The 20,423-nt window shown below is 48.6% G+C and overlaps 1 protein-coding gene across 4 annotated transcripts in view; it reads left to right on the forward strand.

Moving 5' to 3' along the window:
* The window catches only part of Rasgef1c (RasGEF domain family member 1C), a 66,857-nt gene that overhangs the window by 35,444 nt on the left and 10,990 nt on the right, over window positions 1-20,423 (forward strand). For 2 of the 4 annotated variants that reach the window (XM_050158536.1, XM_050158540.1), the window contains exons 2-8: window positions 3,173-3,368; window positions 10,441-10,623; window positions 10,769-10,891; window positions 11,846-11,983; window positions 13,780-13,980; window positions 14,534-14,608; window positions 20,280-20,369. In XM_050158536.1, coding sequence (XP_050014493.1) covers window positions 3,330-3,368; window positions 10,441-10,623; window positions 10,769-10,891; window positions 11,846-11,983; window positions 13,780-13,980; window positions 14,534-14,608; window positions 20,280-20,369 — 849 coding nt within the window. In that variant the 5' untranslated portion in view covers window positions 3,173-3,329. The remainder of the gene's footprint in view (window positions 1-3,172; window positions 3,369-10,440; window positions 10,624-10,768; window positions 10,892-11,845; window positions 11,984-13,779; window positions 13,981-14,533; window positions 14,609-20,279; window positions 20,370-20,423) is intronic. The other 2 variants (XM_050158538.1, XM_050158537.1) reach the window with 2 other exon arrangements.

Below are 20,423 nucleotides of genomic sequence, written 5' to 3' on the forward strand. Positions count from 1 at the left end.
CTGTGCTGAGTCCTCCCCAACCCCCACTCCCCACCAAGACTCTCTGGTGACCTTGCTGGCAGCTTCTCTGGCTACTGTGAGAGAAGCAGAGGCGAGACCGTAACCTTGAAACTGATCTACAGGTACCTCTTCCTGGAGCCTCCATCCAGATGAGGCAGTCCACTCTTGCAATTGCCCTTGGTCTTCAAAGTGCAGTCAAATGCTATATAACATTTTGGATAGTAACAGATTACACATGCGACAGACGATTATCACCCATGATGTCATAGTGCAATACGTCGCTTGCATATTCATGGTCGTGCCGGTGGCAAAATTACTATGCTGCCACCCCATGTAGAAAGCATAGCATGTACGATTATGCATGCATAACCTTTGATTAGTTACTTTTCACATTTCTGTGACAGAAGCAGCTGAAGGGACGCTGGACCTGTTTTGACTCACTCTTCCAGAGACTGAGGTCCACCATGATTGAGAAGGCATGGCAGGGTGGTTCCCATCCGAGCAGAGAGGGTATAGGGGCTCATGATGGAACCCTCTGAGGTCAACAGGTTTGGGTCTCTGTACCTACAGCCTTGATGCCGTCAGCACCCAGGCTTGTTCTTGTACAGTCTCCGCTCTGAGACAGTCCATGTTCCTCGAATCTCCAGACTCCTGGAGGTGCCTTCCAGCTCAGGCCTCTCTTTAAAGCATCGTGTAAGGTTCACTCAGAGTGCAGAGGATCCGACCCTGCTACACATGACCTGATTTCACGGGCTTTCTTTCTGGAGCAAATTGGCACCCGATAAATTATCCCAAGCTTTGCTGCCAACTCGGGGCTCTGCCTGATCGCGGCTGCAGTAGCTTGCAAATGCCTACACAGTCAAACCAGGGAAAATACTTCTCTTGTTTGAGTAAGGTACCCCGAGGTTCCATTTTTCCCAGACACTCTTTCCAAAGGGAAGTCTTTCAAATGTGTTCATATTTGTACAGCCTGAGGTATTCTGTGGGAAAGGTCTCAACACCTTTGCTGACGTCACAGGTACAAACTGTACGGTGTCTCCTTGACAACTATTTCTCTTTGACCCACTTGTCTGCAGGTCTAAGTGCACTCTTTTCTTGGCCAACCTGCACATTTTCCCACATCTCTTTGCGGTGCCGTTTGCAAACTGATCTCTGCATATCTAGCTAAAAAGCCGCAAGTAGTAGCCATGCTGCAGCCAGAGTGTGATACTGTCTTGAAATCTCTTCAACCAAACCATTTAATCCATTACGTTCAAATTCAATTTCACCCATGTTTTCCAGACACTGACAGAATGTTGCCAAGTTCTTTACCCTAATAGAACAGAAATGGCCTCTGTTTCCATTCCTGATGGAGTCATTATTCCTGTCTGAGCCCTCGTAGGCATTGTCTTTGCCGTCTGCATTTCTCTCAGCATTTTGATCTAAACATCTATCCAAAGGACCCATTAAGCTCCCTGGGACTTCTCTACCCCATGTCTCCGAGCTCTTCCACATTCCTGTCCTAATCCACGTTCAAAAGCCTATGGACCACATAGTCAGGCCCGTCACAGCCACAGCTCGACTCCTTGGTGCCAGGTTTCTGTATTACTCACTTTTCCGGTTGCCATGACAGAATGCCTGGCAGAAGCAACATCAGGGAAGAAAGATTTGTCTTGACTCAGAGCATCAGGGTATTTTAGTATCTCATGGCATGACAGTGTGGCTCCTGGCCATGGTGACAGGAGCTTGTGACCTTACATGGTGACCAGAACAGGGAGCTGAGAATTCAGATTGGAGCCAGTGGGGGACCCACAACCTTCTGAGTCTACCCTTCATACTCTAGTACACTTTCCCCAGCTAAGTTCCACATCCCAAAGGTTTGACAGTCTCCCAAAATAGCAGTGCTGGCCGAGAGCCAACTTCTCAAACACTAAGCCTGGATGGGACATTTTAAATTTAAACCACAATGCCTGTTAATGACAATGAACCCAATAATGATAATGCTTAATATCTTTTTTTATTTGTTTGCTTAACTTTGTAATAAAATGCCCAGACAGGATTAACCTCAGAGAGAAAGGGCTTATTCTGAACCTGAGTTCAAGGTGCAGCCCATTGAGGCAGACAAATCAAGGCAGCAGAGCTTGCATCCACCTGCGGGTTACACTGCATCCACAGTCAGCAGAGAGCAATGAATGCCTGCTGCCGCTCCCTTCCCTCCCCCCATTTATATGGTCCAGTATCGCACTCAGGACACAGCGGGCACCACAATGGGAAGATCTCCCTACCTCAATTGATGTAATCCAGATAACCCCCCTGACAGGCGAGTTTAGAGGACCATCTCCTAGGTGGTTCAAAAATTAATCAAATTGACAAGCCATGGCTGGAGAGATGGCTCGGTGGTTAAGAGCACTGGCTGCTCTTCCAGAGGTCCTGAGTTCAATTCCCAGCAACCACATGGTGGCTCACAACCATCTGTAATGAGATCTGGTGCCTTCCTCTGGCATGCGGGCATACACGGAGGCAGAATGTTGTATACATTATAAATAAATAAATAAATAAATAAATAAATAAATAAATAAATAAATAAAAATTGACAAGCCAGCCATCACCCTTGGTAATACATATACCATGTCACATGGGCACAACTTTTTACATGTGTTTATCACTTCTCTTGATTGAATCACTTTCTCTTTTCTTTGAGTTAATCTCATATTTTTTTGTTCCCCATAGCCCTAGGAGCAGTGACAAATGTACATATATAGTACACATACACACACACACACACCCCTGGTTCATAACAGGCTGCACCAACTGGTCTAGATTTATATAAGCACATACCAGTGTTCACATAATGATGAAACACCTAGTGATGCGTTTCTCAGTCATTAATAAACTCATTTCCTCAATCTCCAACAATTAAGCAATATGTTGCAGCATATTGCTTAGTGATAGATATATAGGAAAAATGATAAATGAAAGCAAGGAAGCTATAAGCACAAAAGCCAAGATGCTTATCCACCAAAGGTCAGGGTGGATAATGGAACTGAGGGAGGGAGGGCATGATAAATTTTAGGACCAGTAATGCTCATTTTCTTAGCTTAGGAAGTAGGTAGCAAGTATTCATTTTATAATAATGATAGTTGTTATTTAAATTTCTGGTTATGCTTATAGAGTCTTTTTTAATTTTTACCAGTGAAGGGGAAATATCAAAAGGACACCTCTCCATGGCCTTCTCCAAACAGGACTCAGGAGTTCTAACTGTGTGACCTGGGTCACCAGCTCAGCAGGGAGAGGATTCAGTACTTTCATTAACCAAGACTCATTCACCCTCACCCTGATGCTCGACATGGATGCCAACTGGTGCAAAAATGATTTCTGAAAGCAAAGAAGTATGGTGGGGTGGGGTGGCGGTACTGGGTTTAGGGTGGGGGGTGAGGGGCTGGACTCGGTGCTTAAAGGCACTCACTATTCTTGCAGAGGACCTGGGTTTTTGTGATGGCTCACAACTGTCTGAAAACCCAGTTCTGGAGGATCTGACACACTCCCTGACTTCCGTGGGCACCAAGCACTTACATGGTGTATATACATACATGCAGGTAAACACTTGGACATATAAATTATTAATAATAATAGCAACAACAAAAGTAGCACAGTGATCGGAGCCAAGCATGGTGGCACATGCCTTTATTCTCAGCTCTTAGGAGGCAGAGGCAGGTGGATCTCTATGAGTTCAAGTCCAGCCTGGTCTACATATCGAATTCAAGGACAGCCAGAGCTACATAGACACCCTGTCTCAAACCAAAACTTAAAAGCATGGTAATTAGGAAGTAGAAACAACAGCCCTTTGCTGTGGCTGGGGGATCAGTTTAGTGGGACAGCCGTTTGACCTAGTGCCTCTCCTCCAAATAAAGTTTAGGAAATAACACCCTCAACATGGCTGAGGGTGAATAATGGAACAGGGGAGAAGCCCTGTTTGGAGAGCTCTGTTTTTCAGCTCCCAATCCGTGTTGGGTCTTGGTGCTCGCCATTTGCAACAACAGATTTTCCTGCAAGTGCCCCAAGCTCTCCAAAACCACTGCTTCTGAGAGTGTGGAAACAGCAGGCTCGGTCAGCAGGAGCAGGAGGCCATCTCAAGCCCCAAATAAGTCAGCCCAGTTCTCCTGTCTCAGCTGGTCCTGTCGCCAGCCTCCTGGATGAAGCCAGGTGAATTCTCAATCTTGAAAAGCCTCAGGCTTAGCAGGGGGCCACAGAATCCTTCAAGCTGCAGCGAACAGGGAGGAGTCCTTCAGGTAGAATGAGATATGAACACCCCCAGTTTTTGCCAAGGAAGAAGAGGGGGACCTTAGAGTTTGTAGGGGTCGGACAAGATCAGGAGAGCTGGAAATGAGATGGCATGGTCAAAGCCCATATTCTAGCGAGCAGTAACTTCTCCCAGTCACCCACAATGTTGCTACGCAAGCAGAGGGTGAGTTCAGGGCTGAGCACTGGAGTTTCTCCCATGGCTGCACCAGCAGGCGATGCTCAGAGTAAACTTCCATCCTGGAAGACTAGGCTATATTGGGGGTCCTCATATTAGGGTGCTCCTTCCTCAGCTCCCAGACTCTGAGTCCTGATGAATATTTAAGCTATGCCTGTCATCAGTTCAACTTAATATTTATCAAGTCCCACCTCACAGGATCAAGGACAGGAGCTTGGTCCAGAATTGGGAGCCCAGGTATCCAGGGAAGTCCACTAGTCTCCTCCTGGTGATGGGAGCCCAGGGACCCAGGGAAGTCTACTAGTCTCCTCCTGGTGACCCTGTCTACTCACACACCACTAGGGCTTAGGTTTGCTACTGCGAAGAGAGACCGTCTAATAAAAGAACGTCATCCTCTAAGGATTAGTGACCAGGAGTGACACAGAATCTGTTCCTTACTGAAACCTCTGGAGGTCAGAACCCATCTGAACTAGGTGGAACAAGTTCTTCATACAGACCCTTGGAAACAGCCCTGTGTTCAGTGCCTCAGTCTCTGAGGACACAGGTTGTTCCTTGTTCCTGAAGTGGAAGCCTAGCAAAATAGCAGCCTTGCCAGTGCCCTGGGTTGGCAGAGACCCTGCACATCTGCCTCTAGATACCTGCCCTGAGAGGAGGCTGGCTCCCGACCCTGAGAGAAAGCTGGAGACTCAAGCCTCTTCCGAGAGCCCCCAAAAGCCCTGAGAAGAAAGAAGTACGACTGAATGGAACAGTTCTGTGTAAGTAGGAAAGATGATTAGAATGCCATGAGAGCTGTATGCCAACAAATCGAATAACCAAGGTGAAGCAGATGGAAACTCCTAGAACCATGAAAGTTACAACGTCTGAAGCACAAAGAAATGAAGGTTTGAAAAAGCCCTGAGACTAGTTAGGAGATTGGATTAGTGATCAAAAGCTACCAACAGAGAAAAGCCCCAAACTTGATGGGGTTCACTGTTAAATACATAAAGAAGAACTAATATCAACCCTTTCAAACTTTTGCCAGTAACTGAAGGGGAAGAATACTTCCGAGCTTGTTCTATAGGAAAAGGATTAGGTCTGGTGTAGGGAACCTACAACAAAAGAAAATTTGAGGGCAATATTTCTTCAGGGACAGTGATGCCAAAGCCTCAACAGGAACAAAACAGTCAAGCCAAATGTAGCAGCACATGAAAGGGCCGCACAGCAGGACTCTGCGGGAGCCAGTGATGGAATGCAAGGATGGCTCAGCTGAGAACTGACGGAGCAGACGTTTGCCAGAAACACTCGTGCGTGCACAGTCAGCTTCGTGCAGAGCAAGAACCGGCAAAGTTAACAACTGCTCAGGACAAAAAGGAGACCACCTTAACACAGTGAGTAAAGTCCACACGAGGGCAGAGGACTGGCAGCTTTTCTGCCAGTGTGAAGAATAAGGGGACCCTTGCTGGTACAAACCACAGGCAGCATGGACTTAGCAATGTAAGCCTTGGCTTGGCCACTTCAGCTATGAGCCAGGTTACAGCCGAAGCACACACCTTTCTTTCCAGCATCCCTCCCTTGTGATATTTTCTTGGAATGCCTTGCCAATGATTTTATTGGTGTCAAAGGACAATGGGACAAGAAGCATTTGACACATGGAACCCAATCTTGGCACAATTCAAGAGCACTGACATCACGTACCTCTTACCCCTTCACCCCAGCAGTATTCAAAGGGTTGCTCCAACATGCTTGCCAGCATTGATTATTGTACAAGTCTCATTTGTTTCGTGGTCTTGGATGGTTAGTGTTGACTGTCAAAAGGCTCCAGGATCACTTATAAGGGATTATCTTGATTAGGTTAGACTCCAGTCATGCCTGTGAGGGATTATTTTAATTAGGCTAAAATGGGAAGACTTACCCCAGAAGTGACTGGCGCCATTGCTGGGCTCTGGTTCTGTGTTGCAAAGAAAGGAGAAATCTTTACTACTCTCTCCTTTGTCATTGTGGTTGTAATGTGACCAGATAGCTCCTGCTCCTTCCACCACGAACTGTGAGACAGAATAAACCCTTTCTCCCAGGGTATTTCATCACAGCAACAACGCAAGTAACTTGTACATGGTCTTACTTAGTTTGGCTCTTGATGCTCTGCAGAGGCCTTGGTCCCCAGGGTGGTGCTATTGAATGGTGGTAGGCCTTCAAGAGGTGTAAGATGGTGAGAGCTCTTCAGGTCACTGGGCTCATGTGCCTGAAGAGGACTGTGGTAGCTGTCTTCATCCTCTTCACCCCTTTCACTTCCCAGCTATGAGGAGAGTGATTTTTTTTTCCTGTACTAAGTACCCTATCATGGTGTCTCCACTGGCCTGAAACAATTAGGCCAGCTAGACACTGACCAGAAATGAAGCTTCAAAACAGTAAGCTGAAATAAGCCGTCTGTCTTGATAAGTTGACTAATTCAGGCATTTGTTACTGGACCATGAAGCCTGATGATGCATCATAGAATGGAGGCGTCCTAGAACCACATTGTACCTGTATCCAGTTCACACACTCAGCCTCATGCCACCAAAAATGCCAAGAGAGAAACTCAAAGTTATTGCAAGAGAGACAGAGACAGAGCACAGCTGTGGAAACCAAAAGAGGGCACTGAAGTCCTCGAAACTGTACTTCCAGGAGGTTGTGAGTCAGAGAGGTACATGCTCTCAACTGCTGACCCATCTCCCCAGTCTAGCTTCCGTCTTTGTGTAGCTGGTTTCGGCCCTTAGCTTCATGTCCTCCGTGTTTCTCCGTGCTGTAAGACATATTGGAATTTTCTCCCCTTTTAAGGTAGAGCAATATTTCATCATATATGTCTAGTACATTTTGTTTATCCATCCATCCACTGATGATCATTTAGGCTGTTCCATCATTGGCTTTAAGGAATTACTCTTGGACATATAAACAGTGAATAAGATGGTTTTAAAAATTAAAATAAAGTGTTTTAAGTGAGAAATTAAGCAAACCCTGGCCTGCCACAGAAAGATTTCTGAGATGCATTGCTAATGAAAAGTACCCAGATCTGGTCAGTGTGGGTGATATGCAATTGTGTGTGTGTGTGTGTGTTTAAAAATTAAAATAAAGTGTTTTAAGTGAGAAATTAAGCAAACCCTGGCCTGCCACAGAAAGATTTCTGAGATGCATTGCTAATGAAAAGTACCCAGATCTGGTCAGTGTGGGTGATATGCAATTGTGTGTGTGTGTGTGTGTGTGTGTGTGTGTGTGTGTGTGTGTGATATATGCTTATATTGTCTCTGTGTAAAGAAGCTTTAGGGCAATAGAGAAAAAAACTAATCAAAACGTCACCCATACTTGCAGGAAAGGATGCACGGGCAGGGCTTGGGGTCTCCGTGTACTTCTTGGAAGGACGTGTGTTTCACACATGGATGTGTGATGCCCCCTTCACCCTGTTCTCTCCCTCATCCCCTACTCTGTCACCTAGGACCCAGTCACCTGGCCCCTGCCACATAAGCACACCTCCAAATCATCCCAGCCTTCACCTACATTGGTCCCTTGCCAGGCACGTTTTTCCACAGGGTCATTCCTTCCCTCAGGCCCCAGTGCAGCGACCTCCCCAAACTCCTGCAGCTTGTCCTCCCTCAGGTCAACCCTGTGGAACACTCCTTTAGCCCCCAGTGTGAACTTGGGGATCCAGCCACCCATCCTCATGGACCCAGCATCAAATGTCTGATGCTAAGCCAGGTATTCTGAGAGCTTCCCTGTTGTCTCATGAAGCGTCCCTCTCTGGTTCCTTCCACCATGTGACAGACTGCTACCCTGTCCCACAGAGAGTCATTGTCACCTCCATGCGGTCACTGGCCCATCTTGGAGAAAAGTGAACTGGATCCAGGACAGGCTTCAGGGTGAAGAAGTGACAGACATCACACAGGAGAGAGAGAATCGTCTTAGCTCCTATACTTTGGCCCGTGGAGTCAGAACCAGGTGCTGAGCCCCAGGTGTGAGACAAGGTTGGCGCCTGCTGTCTCTAGAGATGGCCACCCTCTCCACTGAGAACTTCAGGGAACCCCACCCCCGTGTATCTTCACCTGCAGAGAGCATTTGTGAAGTTTACAGTTTCAGGACTGAAAATTGAGTGCTTTTAGCTTGTTAGGGAGGTGTAAATTAAGCTGTGATTGTCACCAAGGTCAGGGCTGTTCATCCACACGTCCCTCCACGTGGAGTGACCAAGCCCCCCCCCTTTCAAGGCAGGGTTTCTCTGTGTAATAGCGCTGGCTATCCTGGAACTCCTTTGTAGACCAGGCTGACCTTGAACTCATAGAGATCCTCCTGCCTCTGCCTGCAGAGTGCTGGAATTAAAGGCATGCGCCACCATAGCTGGTGACAAGCCCCGTTGCAGCACTCCCCACGTCACAGACTGTAGCTAGCTCTCTGAAGGGTTCCTCTCACCCCTGGGTGTGCCCTGACCTCCTGTCTTTCTGTCTCTACTCTCAGGTCAGAATCACTAGTGGGCAGAAAAAGCAGGAAAAGGCCAGAGGCTTTCAGGGGGCATACTAAGTCTTAGGAACTTCCTCAGGGCGATCCTGTAAGATTCTGTGTTTGAGAAAGTGGGGTGACCTGACCATCTAGGCTGGAACTGGTCCAACACCCACAGACTGGCCTGTGTGGAAGAGCTGGGAGCAAGCATAGGTTCCCTGTAAAAAATGTGCAAAAGCCCTCTGCTGGCCAGACCACAGAGGCACTCTGGTGCGCCTGCGTGGAGAGAACACTAATGTCCCCGAGGGCCTTTCTCTACACCAGCAACAGACAGAAGCCCCCAGCCCTACAACGGGACTCACAATAAAAGTCCACTGGTATCCACGAGGGATTAGCGTGGCCTTGCAGTAGAGGGATGTTGGGAGGAAGCAGGGGTAGCCCCAGAGGTGTTTCTGACATGTATTGGGGAAGACTGAGGAGCCACCCTGCAGGCGGGACAATGTGTTTCAGGGGTCAGAATGGGAGGTGTTTTGGGGAGGAGAGAGGGGTGGTGGTTGGCAAAAGCATGAGGGGGAAAAGGAGGAAGCAGAGCTGGGCAGGTGAGTGAGCTCATATCACAAAGTGCCTGGAAGGGCAGCCGCAGGAGGCAGTGATTTTAACTATACTGGCAAGAACTCTAACTTAAGCAGGTATATCTAACAGGTCAGTCTACAGCATGGCTCAGGCAGAGCATCCAGGAGCTCCAGCACCGTTCTTGGAAGGTGTTTGCTTTCAGACAGACCTGGTAGTACAGGCCTGTGATCTCAGGTGCTCAGCAGGCTAAGGCAAGGGGATCATAAGTTCAAGGCCTGCCTGCACTACAGAGTGCGTACAAAGCCAGCTCGGGCAACTTAGAAGACCCTGTCTCAGAATGAAAAGTCAGTAGCAGAGCCCTTGGGTAGTAAGCACAGGGGTTCACTCCCAGCTCTTTCCCTCCAAGAAGAGTGTGCCTGCTTTCCCAGATCCTCACAGAGACAGGATGAACTCAATGACATCAAGCCCACAGTCCCCAAAGCCCAGTCAATAGGACCCCACGGGAACAATAGCTTCCAAATGTCAAGGAAGATCTGAGATTGTTCCTGAACCCCTGTCCTGGATCAGAATCCTACCTGAGCCAGACTTGGTGACTACTGGGGACTTGGAAAAAAAAAGCTTTTCGTGTGCATAGTGACTCACCCCCATAGTGCCAACAGTAAATGAGTCTGAAGCAGCAGGGGAGTTGCTGAGAGCTACAGCCAGCCTGAACTATAAAAATGAGAGAGAAGCAGCTTTTGTGGAGGGGTTTTCCAAGAAGAGAGGTTCTGGAGAAACAGACAGTAAGGAAGAGACAGTTCCTGGGGCAGGAAGTGAGGGGCTGTAGGAAAATGGAGGATGAATGCTGGGCTGTGAGGTAAGGGACACTGGCAGCTTCACACGGTGTGGACAGTGAGAGACAGTCCTTCAGCCTGGAGCCCAGGGAGTCAGTGGGCTCCAGCTTAGGTTACCCCAACTGTTTCTCGCCATTGCAGGCAGGCATGCCCCGGACACTGAGTGCCTCCGACATGGTCACCCCGGGCAGCCTCAGCCCACCTCCCACAGAATCCACAGAAGGCGAACAGGCTGGACAGCCCCTCCTAGATGGAGCTCCATCTTCAGCCTCTCTGGACACCCTGATTCAGCACCTGGTGCCTACAGCCGATTACTACCCCGAGGTAGGTGAGCCGCCTTGGGGAAGGGGTGGCGGGGGAGAGCAGGGGGCAGCTGGTGGGACTGGGAATGGCCTTGTGCCGGGGGAGTTGGGGCAGGCTGGCGACATACTCTCTGTGCCCTGATGAGCCTGTGTGTTATCCTCACCAGAAAGCCTACATCTTCACCTTCCTGCTGAGCTCGCGTCTCTTCATCGAGCCCCGGGAGCTCCTGGCTCGGGTGTGCCACCTGTGCATAGAGCAGGAACAGCTGGACAAGCCGGTGCTGGACAAGGTGAGGGGCTGGGCAGGCCAGGGAGCCCCTGAGTGCAGCCGGATCCTGGGGCGTGACCTCACAGGGTCAGCCTCTCTGGGAGAAAGTGGTTGTTCTGCCCTCTGGAAAAGGAGCCTATTAAGTTACCCGAGGTCCAAGACCTGCAAGGATAGGCACCTTTACACCTGTGCCAATCCCCAAAGTCTGGTGAGATCTTCTTAAAGCTAGTGATGTGTCCCCAGAGCCTAGTTTATGAGGCCCTTAACCCCTGTGGCCTGGGATGGCCCATGCCTCTGCTGGGCTCCTATTTCTATAGGAGAAGGATGGCTTCTCCATGCCGTGGCTCCTCAGACTCTTTCCCTTCTCCCTGACCTGGTCCTGTGAATTATGATTTTCTGCACCTGTGTCGGTCTGGCTTTTGGGTAGTGTGGCAGAAACTCAACTTCAACTGACCCAAGGAAAGGGACTTGGCTGAGGCATGTAACTGCCTTCTCTATGAGGGGCCCAAATCACGGAACTAGGACATGGTCGTCCTCACTTGGATGCTCTGCCCTGATTTCACCTGGGACTAAGGGCTCAATAGTGCTGGCAGATTCTCGTGCATGGCGATAGGGTGGCCTCCTTTGTCAAGGAGACCTTCTAACCTTCCAATCTCCTGGAAAGACCTTTAAAGGTAAAAGGCTGAGATTCCATTGGTCTGCCTTAGGTCATATGCTCATCTGTGAGCCGGTCATTGCACACAATAAATTAGAACGCAAGGACCTGATTGGCCAGAACTCATATAGTTCCGTCTCTGAGCTGGGCCTGAGCCTCTGGTAAAGAGAGAGGGAGCCCCATGAAAAAACCTAGGATACCTTAACTCCCAGAAAGGGAGAGGCCAGGGATGCTCCAGATAGGCAGAGCATGCTCAGTGCAGACCTGACAGCTCCTCGCTGCACCCCGCCAAGTGGCCCCTGCCTCTGCTCTGCCTTGCAGGCCCGAGTCCGGAAGTTTGGTGCCAAATTGCTCCAGTTGTTGGCCGAGTGGACCGAAACCTTCCCACGGGACTTTGAAGAGGAGTCCACCATCGGACACCTGACAGACGTGGTGGGCCGCATCGCCCCGTGTGACGAGGTGGGCCAGCCGGGGTGGAAGTCACTTCCCCTTCCTATGTCTTTCTATCCAGGTCCTGAGCCTGTTTTAGTCTCCCCTGGGCTCTTCTCTCCTCACACTGCATAGTACAGCCCCTCAATGGGATCCTCTGGAGTCCATGGAGGAACCAGGCCCTACATAGCTGCGAGGGAATCCCAGACCCTGTTTAGGCCCAGTATCCTTCCTACCTCTCCCTTCCGTCCTGGCAATGGCGTTGGGTGGTGAGTAGGACCCACCAATGGGCTCAGATGGACTGGATGCCCGGCAGTGACTCTCTGACCCACTAAACCACCTGCAAAGTCCCATACCCAGGGACCTGTGCCACAGAGGCCCCCCTCCCGCCGCCCTGCTCCCCATGCAGGGTCAAACTGGCATCAGTGCTTGTGGCCAAGGACCTGTCATTTGGGGGCATTAGAGCTCTACAGATGAACCCTAAGAGCACCTGAGAAAGCCGGCTCCCCCAACTGCCTACTGTTGATCTGCCAGCTCCCAGGATGACTCCTTGGCTCATGAGGCATGGAGTCATCTCTGTGTGTGACATTTGCCACAGGCTAACACGCTCGGGTCTATTCTGGGTTACTGGCCAAAACTCTTCGGCTATGTGGATGTCTCAATAAACCCAGCTAGGCCGATGGCATCACTGTTTAGAAGTAGTGTCTCTGGGGCTGATGTGACTCAGGGGTGGTTAAGAGCAGAAGGATTAAGGTCAGTTCATCTACACCAAGCAGCTCACAACTTACCTGTAACTCAAGCTCCAGGGGAGCTGAACCCCTATCCTGGCCTTTGAGGGCACCTCCACTGAAGTGTACACACCCACACATAAGCAAACACGCACGCACCTATTTTTTTATTTTAAAAATATTTTTTAAGTAAATATGATCTCTGAAGGAGATACAATGGATTTCCCCTTGTGGGTAGAAGAGGATGCCCCTGCAGGAATCTCTTGTTCCAGCCGCCAGTCCAGAGCATAATCCAAAGCGGCCGTTGTCCTGAGCTCCACGTGGAGCGGGTTTGTTCCTGCCCTGTTCATGGAATACGTACTGGGCTCTCGTGACAGAGATGGCACGTCCTGTCCCATCCAGCATCATTCTAGCTGGGGTCCTATAAGAGAAGTCACTCTGAAGAAGGTAGCACTGCTAGGGGCTGGGGCAGGAGCATAAGACTGGTTGGGAAGGCCTTTCTGAGTTGGGCACGCTCAAAGAGCAGGATGGTTCCCACGGAGTCAGTAAGAGGTGAATGTTCCAGGCAGAGCCTGTTCCATGCCTTCCCTTCCTTCTCTCTCTCCTTCCCTGGGTTGCCTTCCCCACTCTGCCTGTAGCCACGTTAGCCAGAGATGTTCTACCCAAAGTATTTCCTCAGCTCCCACCTGTAATCCTGAAACCTTCTCCCAACTGGCATTCACTTTGGCCCCAACTACCACAAGTCCAACAAAGGGTCTTTTGTCAGGTCCCAGGTCGCAGCATGTTTGCTGGTACCTGGCCTTGTCCGCAGAGCCATGCACACGCACATGCACATGGACACACACAAAGACACACACATGCATGCACACGTGCCTGCACACAATGCATGCATACACACACATGCATGCACACATGCAAGCACACACGCCTGTACACACATGCACATGTACGTGTGTACACACATACAAGCACATGTGCATGCCCACACACATGCACGCATACACACGCTCACACACTCGTCCTAGAGCCTGCAACTGTGGTTGAGTTTGGGGTGTGGGTATTCAAGCCTGAGCACCTTCTCCCCTCGCCCCGCCCTAGACCTACGGAAACAGGATGCATCAGCTCCTGCAGACTCTGCACCAGAAACTGGCATCACTTGGCCAGGGGCCAGAAGGCCTGGTAGGGGCGGACAAGCCCATCTCGTACAGGACCAAGCCACCAGCCTCCATCCACAGGGAGCTCCTAGGTGTCTGCAGTGACCCCTACACGCTGGCCCAGCAACTGACCCATGTGGAGCTGGTGAGTGGGACCCAGGGAAGGGAGCAGCAAACAGCCAATGCTGTTCCCAGCCTGTCTTTCCTGATCTCAGGCGAGCCCAGGGATCTAGGCCCAGGGACCAGGGGCATCTGCAGAGGACCCTGGAACAGTCCCTCGGCATTCTTGGGGGTGGCCCAGGAGGTCTAGAAGTGTCAACATCATAGTCTAGACTGAGGACAGAGGAATTGGGTTCAAACTCTGTTATGATGTCATTCACTGTGTGCTCTTCCCAGGCCAAAGGAATTTCCCATTGGGGCCCTACATGCCTGGGGGTGGGGGGCAGGGGAGGCTGCCCTTTCCAGAGCAACAGCTAAGCCCTCCTTCGTGTGCAGAAAAGGGAATGAGCTGACCTTGCCCCAAACACACGGGGTTTTGTGTAGGTGCAGAGGCCAAAGTCCCCCGAGAGAAGCAGTGAAGGGAAGTGGGCACGTTCCTGCCACATTTGCCCCCCTGATGGCACCCTTGCTGCCTCCCCACGTGTACCCCCTCCCCACACCTTCCCTCTCTTCTGACTCTTCTCCCTTCTCCGGTGCAGGAGCGACTAAGACACATTGGACCCGAGGAGTTTGTCCAGGCTTTTGTGAACAAGGACCCCCTGGAGGGCACAAAGGTAAAAAGTTCTTGGAAGAAAGCTGGCCTCCACCTAGTGGTGGCCATTCCAGGGCGTGGGGAGTGAGAGGGTAGGGGGTGGGGGTGGAGAGGGTGCAGTGGAGGGTGTTTGATATGGATGGATCTCACGGGCATTAACTGGGGGAGCCTTGATGATGCTCAGAACCGAATGGAGGGCCCCTGGCCACCCTTCCCAGGGCTTTCCAGCTCAGATGGCAACAGAACCGAGTCCCAGGGAGCCCATGAGACTTACTGGGTGAACCCCATCAGATCACTCATTCAGCCAGGGTGGAGGCGTGTTCGTTAAACCTGCTATCACCTTGAGTCTAGCTCCTACACTGGGTAGAGATCAGATACAGGGTGCATCTTGCACGTCCTAGGACATGCGGGTCCTCCCTGTGCATTTCAGCGGGCGCCGGTGCCCTCCAGCGGCCACTGACGGAAGTGCCGGCTGGTGCCCCGTGCTTGAAAAAAGTGGCCGCCTTGAGAAGATTGGGCACGTTGAGCCACGCCAGGATTTAGAGCTAGTTCTTAGTTCCTAGAGGCCCAGCCACCGGAGTAGGGCGTCCAACCAAAAGGCTAGATCCAGCCAGAACTGGAAGCATCCTCTAGTCAAGGCCCCACCTAACAAAAGGAGTGCAAATTCAATGCTGTAGTGTGATTGCGTCTTTTGCCCTCTGAGAGAGGCAAGGAGCATAATCTAGACATACTGTGCCTCTGGAAGGAAAGCAGGGCTCCTGTACGCAGTTGGTAAAGATCACATGACTTTACAAGGCCGAGGAGCAGGAGCAAAGGCGTCAACTTTGTAAACTTGCGTCCTCAGCCGGGGGCTAGAGGTCAAGGGCAGATCCCTTTCCTCCGCTTCAGGAAACCCTAGGTTCCGTCCCAGAGCCAACCTCCTGGGGGGAGGGGCTTTCACAGGTTTGTAGTTGAGAATTTGAAATCTTTGAAATTCATGTGAGATATTTGTCCATATTCTTGTTAGATATCGCAAGTGCTGATTTTTAAACGCTCATTGTAACACGAGATCCAAAAATATATCATCAAGCTTTCCATATACCGTGACACTCACTGGACTGTCAGGCACCTCGATATATGATTATGCGTACATCGGTCCCTTGAGAAAACCCGGAGACGCTGTGAGAAGCAGATCTCCCGTACTGCTGGGGGGAAGAAAAGCTGTGAAAACCCAGAGGCTGTCACGCTCCCAGAGGTGGACAAGGGTTTTTATCAGTTCCAAGTTTCTCTTGAAAGCTTGAACTTCATCATTGGCTGCAAATGCTATGAACTGTTCTCTTGGAGGTGACAAGCTTCTCATCCATTAACAAGGCAAGGTCAGCCAAACGCTGCTCTGACTAAGGAGAGTTTCTCTGTCATTCAAGTCAAAATAGTATTCAGTGAAAACCAGCTTGAGGCCAATCAGGTGCTCCCCATTAAGACAACAGTAATTATTTTGTATATCAATTTTGTAACTGACAGTACTAAATAGAACTTTGTTTTAGGTGTTAGGCATTGAATCTAGAGCGTTGTGCATGCTAGGCGAGTATTCTACACCTGAGCCATCACATAGATGCTGGGAGCCCCCAGCAAGTGCTCTTAACCACTGAGCCATCCCTCCAGCCCATAAAATAGTATTTGTTTTGTTTTTGTGGCAGCCATAAAATAGGAACCCCTCAGGGATAAGAGGGACAGGAATAGTAGAAAGGCCTTCCTCTGTCACTTTAGGTCTCTGAAATGCTAAGATCGTTATTTAGTGCAGAACATGCACACCCACACACTACCCGATTTTGTTTACAGCACCAACTTGCACACACACACACACACACACACACACACACACACACACCACTACAATGTCAAGCAGTGGTGTTGAAGGAAGAGAACCTTCTTCCTGAGTTAAGAAGAAATGCCTTTAGCAGGTCATACCTGAGTGTGTTTGCTGTTAGGTTATTTCCTGAGGTCTTGAAAGGAGCCTTGCTTCTTAGTTTGTCCTGCGTGGTTGTTCAGTTCTGTTGGATTCTTTCTCTAGCTCTAATACTCTGCACAGACTACAGGCATTAGAGGAAGTTTCAGATTCACTGATATGCGTCGGCATCAGGTTCAGGAAAAGCATCTAACACCTCCTCTTGGAGGACTTTGTCCAAGAGTGATCCCAGTCTGAATTACCCGCTCCTCTCCATGTGCCCTCTGTCTCTGTGTAGCTTATGATTTCCGAGCAGTCTGTAATCTGTCTGTCAGATGAGTCTGATACTGAGCCTGCCTGAATCTGTCCCTAACAAAGGACGTCGTTCTCCTTTATTAAGGCATCTCATGAGGGAGGACTGATGGGCACTTTACAGAAATCTCTAACAGAGTTTCACAAGGAATGAGCCTACCCATTCCAAATGACACAGACAGCAAACAGTTCTGCAAACAGACTGTCTCCAGGCTGTCTTGAGCATTTGTGGCAGATACTTTATCGCAGAGTCTCTATTGTCCTGTCTGCTATTTCCAGCCAATGGTTGTCATAGCACACATGCAAACACACATGCATTGCTCCGGGCCTGGAAGAATACATAATTGAAGATTAAAGCTCAGCTATGGATTCGCTGAGGCTGCAAAAGCTGATTCTGTGGAGAATCCAAGGCAAGTGCGGATGTTTTTACATTGTTCTCTTATAGGCAGGTTGAACAAACAGAAGATGGGACACTCTTACATGACCTCAAGGTGTATCATAATCTTGGCTGTAAGGTCCAGCAAATTTCCTGTCTCTGAGATGTGAGAAATATTTTCATAGTGATGCATTGCCTCAGAATTCACATGTTGCGTCTCCCCTAAACTGTGAAGTAGTTGCTTTATTAGTTTTTTTAAAATCAGTGTTGAATCCACCTTACATTTCTGAAATAAGCAGAACAGGGATGAAATAAACCCTCATCTCTTCCGTGCATCCCTGGGCCCTGTGTGCTGTTTTGTTTAGAGCATCTGCCACTGTTAACCATGAGTAAGACTGACCGGTACTTTTCTTCCTGATACTATTTTTGGCTGCTCTTTCTCTTTTATGTATAAAAGACTGGAACTGCCTATTGCTGGAGCATTAGTCAGCATTTGCCAGGAAAACGTCCAAGTCTGATGTGTTCTTAAAGAAACTCGGTCCTCCAAAAATAGTCAAGAGTTTTCTTGTTAGTTTGTTTCTTAGTTTATTCTTATTATTATTTAGTGACTATAAGACTGTTTAGATTTTCTCTTTATCCTTTTTCCACCCCCACAAAGGGGTACTGAGGATTGAACCTAGGGCCTTCTATTTCCTGGGCAGGCACTCTACCATTGAGCTACGCTCCTGACCTTCCTTTGTGCTTTTTTTTTCCTTTTTATTGTGTGACAGGCTCACTAACTAGTTTAGTCAGATCTTGAACTTAGGATCCCCCTGCGTCAGAGTCCTGGGTAGCTGGCCCCTGCTTTTCTCTTTCCTCTTAAGTTGTTCTGTAGCTTCTGGCAGTGTTACAGGAATTCAACCATTTCCCTTCTGTTTTCTCTCAATAATAACTGTTCTCCTAAATTTCTTCACAACCACGTCTTTGTGATTTATCTCGCTATTTCTTCATCAATATAACAATCACATCGGTAGGATCGCAAGTGAACATCACCAAGCTTGGCTTTTTTGTGGTTTTGGGCATCAAACTCGGGAAACCGAGTCATCTCCCCTTCCTCCACAATTTGAAGACATGGTGTAACTTAGCACAACCATGTTTACACTCATGACATTGTCCCAACAGATTGGACCTCTTATTGTGTGGTTGCCCTTTAATGCTTCTGCAAAGCTTTTCCCTCAGAATAGTTTTTGCCTTAAAACCTGTCTAGTTATTTACAGTTATTTCTGTACTCCCGATAGGGTTCTGTCCTGATAAGCCCACCATAAAGCTGAAAAATCTTAGTTGAGCCAGAAAGCTTGGGATCAGGTCCTTCGAATCGCTATGTGACATTTATCAAATGTATAATTTCCTATCTCTTTTTTACTTATATCCTCGACTTAGAAAATGGCAAGAAATGGGATTTGGTTATAATTGCTGGTCTGCACGCGTTTGTCCTCATCGACTGCTGTAGCATTTGTCCTTCTCTTCCTTGATCTCCCGATTTATTTCTCGCTCCTTTCTTTTCATCTCTTTCCGTCTACCTCCTCTGTTAATTGAAAATTACCCTGGTAGTTTTAACGTACACATTTCTTTGTTTTTGTTTGTTTGTTGTTGTTGTTGTTTTGAGACAAGGCTTCTCTGTGTAGTCCTGGATGTTCTGGAACTCTCTCTGTAGACCAGGCTGACTTCAACTCAGAGATCCACCTGCCTCTGCCTCCCAACTGCTGGGATTAAAGGTTCAGCATACACATTTCTTTATCTTAAGTTTAATAGTTTTAACAATAGCACACACATGCACACACACATATATGATATATATACATATATATATATATTTCATAGAACATTCAGCATAGATTGGAATTGGTTTTTCCCCAGACATTTTATGACTCAGGAAAAGGTTAAAATGAAAATCTATAGTTATGCATATATATACATACTACACACATTCATAGAGTTGGTTCTGCTATTCCCAGTCATTATGTGAATGCCAACACAGACATCAAGTTAGCAGTCTTAAACCACTGCTCCTGGGGGGAAAATGCAACAACATTAGGCTCCGGCAGACTTCTCAACACCTTCTACATGCAATCAACACGTAGTTGTGGTTATGTGTGCATGTTTAAAGACGCTTATCTACTGTGCATCCCTGTTTAACCCTGAGCTCAAGGCAAATGGCCAGGCCAACTCGTGCCTGGGTCTGAGCCGTAGCTCTGAAGTAGTATGCTCGCCTGCCATGTGCAAGGCCCTGGGTTTCATCACCAGCACCACAGAGAGGAAATATCTATCTGTATGTATATCTAATCTATCTACCTACTGTCTGTCTGTCTGTCTGTTCACCTGTCTATCCATCTATCTGTCTATCTAACTCTGTATGTCACAGATAAAATGAAGGCCCCCTAGCACCTATTTTCTGTGTAGGACACACCTTAACCTTGTGTTCTTAGGAATAAAACATATCACTTCAGTATTAATCTTGGGATCCTTTCAAAACACTGAAACTATCCTCCAAAGAAAACACAACAATAGAAGAGACACCAAACAAAGGCAGGAGAAAGGATCCTTGCTCATAGAACGGGCAGAAACAAGACACAACAACTTCGTTTAGTCCAGTCTTAGCTGGAAATGCTGAAGTAAGTTGAGGGGCTCAAATGTTTTGCCTTTCTGTCCCCGCACGCCAATGAATGAGAAAGCAATGCAGGCTGCTGGAATTACAGAAACAATTGAACAGTGGACAAATTTACAAATACAGACTCTATGGATAATAAATATCGATTATGTGTGCGTACCAGTAAACTCTGAATTACAGCCTCATTAATTCATATATTTGTACTTCATCTGGTGCTGTGGATGGAACCAAGGCCTCCCACATTGGTGATGGTGGGGACCAGTCTAGAGCCGCCAGCCCTTAAGAAGCAGACCAGGAAGTTACACATTGGGTCACTGTGTTTCTGGCTGACTTTGAGACCGTCACAGTGTCTGGGTTCTCCCTTATGACTATGATATGATTCTGCACTCTGAAAACTCAGCAACAAGGAGTTTCAGCCCACATGTCTTTCCTAGCCCCGCTTCAATGACAAGACAAACAACGTAGAGGTCTATGTGAAGTGGTTCAACCGGCTGTGCTATCTCGTAGCGACTGAAATCTGCATGGTGAGTAGCTGCTTGGCCCTGCCTGCCAGTCACAGGCTACCTGGGGGTTGGAAG

The sequence above is a fragment of the Alexandromys fortis genome, unplaced genomic scaffold (genome assembly GCF_014885135.2).
Source record: "Alexandromys fortis isolate MF-2015 unplaced genomic scaffold, M_Fortis_MF-2015_v1.1 scaffold_99, whole genome shotgun sequence".
Lineage (NCBI taxonomy): Eukaryota > Metazoa > Chordata > Mammalia > Rodentia > Cricetidae > Alexandromys > Alexandromys fortis.